The following is a 5307-nucleotide window of genomic DNA, read 5'->3' on the forward strand; positions in this document are numbered from 1 at the left end:
CACCACCCCTCCACAGTACTCACTAGCTCTCTCAAACAAATCCTTTAGAAAAAAATTCTCTATTTGCCCCTCCCCCCCACTGTTCTCTTTCTCTCTCTCAAAAAAAAGCATTACATCTGAGATTGTTTCTCCCTAAATCATGATAATTGTTATCTTAAGAAACCTTGTCCTTCAAAAATACACTAAGACTTTTAGCACCTGGAGATTTAAAATACCACTTCTATTTATTAGTTTAAAATTATAGTAGACTAGAACTTGGATTCTACTCATGTCTTACTCATCAAATGTTCTGAATTTTTTAATGTACTTAGTGTATACCAACTCGAAGCAAGCAACAACAAAAAAAATGTAGCACATAAAGCAGTGGAGGTAGATGGCAGGGAAGAATAAATTAGAATGTGGGTGGGAAGAGGGAGAAAGAAGGGAAAGCATTCTATATTCCTCACTGACCCAAAACAATGGAGACCTTGACACACAGGCACCCTGCTTATTCCTTTCATCTCCCCTATGTCCAATTAGGATTGACAATTAGGTCTACTAATATTTAGCTGCAAAGATACATTTTAGTATTTAAGCTTAACAATTAAGTACATGGCTAAGAGACGTTCTTTGGTAGGTTCTGAACTACACATTCTATTGTGTAGAACCCAGTTCTTTCAATAGCTATTTCTATTAAGTAAACAAGTCATCCAGTTATCATGAACTTCACTATCCTTTCTGGGGAAAAAAAAAGGGGGGGGGGGAGAGGTTCATCTTGGTAAAACAAATATATTAGCTTAGGCAATCATTTTAATTTTGCCACTTGCAACAACATGGATGGATCTAGAGAGTATAATGCTAAGTGAAATAATTCAGAGCAAGACAAATACCATAGGATTTCATTCATATGTGGAATTTAAGAAACAAAACAAAGGAGAAAATACCAAGAAACACTCTTAACTACAGAGAACAAACTGATGGTTACCAGAAGAGGTGGGTGGGGGAATAGGGTTAATAGGGGAGGGGAATTAGAATATACTTATCATGATGAGCACTAAGTAATGTATTGTCGATCACCGTATTATATACCTGAAACTAATATAACATTGCTATCTTCACTATCCTAGAAATGAAATTAAAAATAAAATTTAAAGAAAAAAAAAATTGGGAAAGTAGAAGACAAAAAAAAAAAAAAAAAATCCTAGGTCTTATCTTACATCTACTGAACTGGAATCTGGGGATAAATTTCAAGAATATACATTTTTAGTAAGCTTTCCAAACCTTAGGTGATTACTGTGGGTGATTTCTCGGCACCCTGAAGTTTCAAAATCCCTCAAGTATAAGGAAGAAGCACATTGGCTCTAAGTACTTAAGGTAGTAACTTAACTGAAGGTGGATACCAAATGGTATCATTCAGTTCTGTTTCTTAAGATAATACATATCTCCAGTCAGACACCAGTACTTGAGGCACAGAGGTTCCAAGATTTTTTTAAATGCCATGGCAATTACAATGGCTTGCTGATATACTATAATTGAATGTTACCATCTCACTCTTCCCATTCTTGTAGAAAAATTATTTTTTCTAGTACTTCTAGATATAATCTCAATATTCTAAAAATATTCTATCAACCAGGAAAAAAAAAAAAAGAAGACTGCCATAGACTATGAAGGTTAACTCCTAAAGAGAAACTACAAACACATTTCAAGAAACAATAATAAAGTACAACATATGATGAAGTCAACGTATACCAAAGCAAGAACTTCTCAGTTGGGTCCCAGGTACCTTACAGAGTCTCCTCAGCCTCAGGGATGTGAAGGGCCTGGGTGCAACCAGAGTCCATGGGGTTGTGATGAATGATTCCAGATTACCCCAATGATGTGCATACAAGTATTATTTTCTAAGAGCATCAAGGAATTAAAGATTAGGAAGCAACAATTTAGTAGGAGGTACTGATGTGAGAATCAAGAAAACCAGGTTCAACGCCTTGTCATCCCACTGAGTAATCTTAAATTACTTAACTTGGAATCCTTAGTTAGGTTCCTCATTACTTGTTAAATGAGGAATAGTTTAAACTACTTCTAAGGCCTCTTCTATTTCTAAGATTCCATAATTTCCCTTGTATTTACACTTCATGATGTGAAATAACACTCCATGGTAATTTAATTAAAAGCTCTAAATTCAGTCAGTAATTCAATACTTATTAAGCACCTAATCTGTGCCAGGCAATGTGAGAATCTGGAAAACAGATATAGAATACAATGTCCTAATATGGAGTTACATATACTTTATTGGGAATAAATAACATATTTTATTATGAATAACCACTGTGTCCCTTTAAATAAATAGTAAAAGTCTACTGAATAATACTAAGTTCTAGAAACCTACATAGATAATAAAGCTTGCCTATGCATAATCAATGTGAACTTTAATTAGAGTCAGAACATCTACCAATATTGAAGGCTTCTCTTCTCTGTTCTCTTATTTAAAAAAAAAAAAAAAAGGGTCTGAGCACCTGGGTGGCACAGTGGGTTGATGTCCAACTCTTGGTTTCAACTTGGGTTGTGACCTGAAGTCATGGAATCAAGCCCCGTTTCAGGCTGTGTGCTCAGTGCAGAGTCTGCTTGGGAATACCTCCCTCTACCCCTCCACCTCACACTCACTCTCTCTCACTTTCCCTCTTTAAAATAAATAAATCTTTTTAAAAAAATAAGACACATAAATTTATGTTTTTGCATTAACAATCAAAATCACTTTTCAAAGTATACATTTGTAAAAATAATTTATTTTAAAGACTCTCAGTAGGACTTCAACATCGTATTTTCAGATATACTAAGAAGACAATCAATGTGTCCAATAATTTTAACCCATGATGACAGTTGCTCCAGATCTATTAGACCTATATACATTGTTTAATTGAGCAGGGATAGGGAAAACAGGGATTCAGTTTTAATTAAATATTAGACATTGGATTTTCTCTTCCACAAAAGTAAAATTTTCATATGGATACAATTTCACAAAGGTTACAAATATATATCAACTTACAAATGAAGGAAATATTTAGTATTTTACAAAAAATCTAACTCCATAATTGCTTTCTTTAAAAAAAATCCTTCTCATATAATATAAAAAGTCCAGATTTCTCCAGAAACATATAGTCAGTCATCTAGTAGTAGGATCCAAAATGGGAAGAATTACTATCCCCAGAAGAGGGGGGTGGAGGCAATGGTGGAGGGGGTGGGGGTATAGAGTATGGTAAGGGAATTAATGGATGAGGTGCCATGTTAGGTGCAGCCCACCCCAGGTTTACAGATGCAGGTGGTGGTGGTGGAGGGAGTGGCGGTAGAGGAGGAGGGAGTGAAAAGCCGTGCATGTCAAACACTGGAGGAGGAAAGGGATACTGTGGCATGATAGGATTATCGTGTCTCTGAGGTGGAAATCCTGAAGTGTCCTGAAACATCATATGCTCTGAGTTATGAAACTGTGGCGATTGAGGCCTGCCGTGGCAAGGTCGAGGATATCTACCCCGGGAAAATCCTCGTGTGAATTCTCTGTTACGATATCCTTTTGAATGCTCTGAAGCGGAGCTATGAACATTCCAGTTCTGATGTACTTCTGAAAAATTTTCACCTTTGAGTGAGGAAAAAAGCATAAAAACAAAATTAAAATTAATTTTAGTACATCAAAAAACACTGCGGAAAATTTCAATAATGTCTTTTCTTTAACCTCCAGTATTGTCTTATGGTAACTAAAAAAGCAAAAGCCTTAAAATTATCAATTAAAAATGAATCCAAAAGGCCAGAGGATCAGGAAGGACTAGAGTTGTCTCATCAGAAACCAGAGAGAAGAGAAGAAGAAAGTGGCACAACATTTTCAAGTGCTGAAAGAAAATTCAATCTAGAATTCTAAATGTAATGAAAATATCCTCAGGAAAAAAAGGGAAACTAAAGACATCTACAGTGAAGAAAAACTAATAATTTATCTCCAGCAGACCTACACTGATATAATGACTAAAGCAAGTTCTCTAAATAGAAACAATAAAGAAACCTGAAACACCAGGAAGAAGAGAGAACACAGCAAAAATATGAGTAAATACAATAAAATGTCCTTCTCTGAGTTTTCTAAATTATGTTTAGAAATTTAATTTATTATTTAAATTATTGTTAAAACAAATATTATAATAAGTAATATGATTCTAATTCTATATATGAACTATTTAAGGCAATTTATGTTATAAACAAAAGAAAACAAGGGACATAAAGAGGTAAAGCTTCTAAGAGGTAAGGTTTCTACACTGCACACAAACTGGCAAAACAATGGCACCAGTAGATTGTGATAAGTAACATATATACAATTTAATACCTAGGACAACCACTGAAAAAATTATACAGAGATACATTCAAATACACTACAGATAAATCAAAATGGAATTCTAAAGAATGTTATAATACTGACAGGCAGGCGGATATAAGAAAACAAAGAAACGAAATACAGAGAGAATGAACAGAAAACGGCAGAATTAAGCTTTAACATCAATAATTACATTAAATACAAATGATCAATTAAGACACAGGGAATGACTGGTAAAGTAGATTAAAAAACAAAATACTCATTTCAAAGGATGTAGTCAGGTTGAAAGTATAAGGAGAGCAAAAGACACAACATGGAAACATTAATCAGAAGAAAGGAGTAGTAGGGTGCCTGGGTGGTTCAACTGGTTAAGCATCTACCTTCAGCTCAGGTCATGATCCCAGAATCCTGGGATTAAGCCTCATGTTGGGCTCCCAGCTCAGCTGCTCAGCAGGGAGTCTGCTTCTCCCTCTCTCTCTGCCCCTCCCCCTGCTCTTCTCCCTCTCCTAGCAAATAAATCTTGAAAAAAAAAAAAAAAAAAAGGAGCAGCTACATTAATATCAGATAAAATAGATTTCAGAACAAAGAAAATCATCAGGGAAAGACAGAGACAAGAGAATTCAACAACATACATATGAAGAATTATACATTATGTCCACATCTGGTCTATTCCAGGGATGCAAAGACTGGTTCAATATTCTAAAACCAGTGTAATCTCCTCATTAACAGGCTACTGACAAAAAATGTCATCTTATCAAAGTACTGTCAAAATTTAATACTCACAAATTTTTTTAAAAAGCTCCAAAAAATAGGAATAGATGGAAACTTTCTTTACTTGACTACATCTACAAAACCCCGATACCTAAATTATACTTAACGATGAAAGACAATGTTTCCTCCTCTAATCAAGAAGAAAGCACATTTATTCAACATAGTGCAAGAGACAAGACCTAGTAAAAGAGAGACCAAAAAAAAAAAAA

At 34.7% G+C, this 5307-nt stretch overlaps 1 protein-coding gene across 1 annotated transcript in view; it reads right to left on the reverse strand.

The window, feature by feature from the left end:
* Positions 1-2742: 2742 nt before the first annotated feature.
* LOC111155327 (nuclear assembly factor 1 ribonucleoprotein) overlaps positions 2743-5307 on the reverse strand; it is a 43165-nt gene continuing 40600 nt past the window's right edge. The window contains exon 8 of the mRNA XM_022515475.1: positions 2743-3607. Coding sequence (XP_022371183.1) covers positions 3144-3607 — 464 coding nt within the window. The 3' untranslated portion in view covers positions 2743-3143. The remainder of the gene's footprint in view (positions 3608-5307) is intronic.

Source organism: Enhydra lutris, unplaced genomic scaffold (assembly GCF_002288905.1).
Source record: "Enhydra lutris kenyoni isolate GAN:26980312 unplaced genomic scaffold, ASM228890v2 scaffoldscaffold3, whole genome shotgun sequence".
Taxonomy (NCBI): domain Eukaryota; kingdom Metazoa; phylum Chordata; class Mammalia; order Carnivora; family Mustelidae; genus Enhydra; species Enhydra lutris.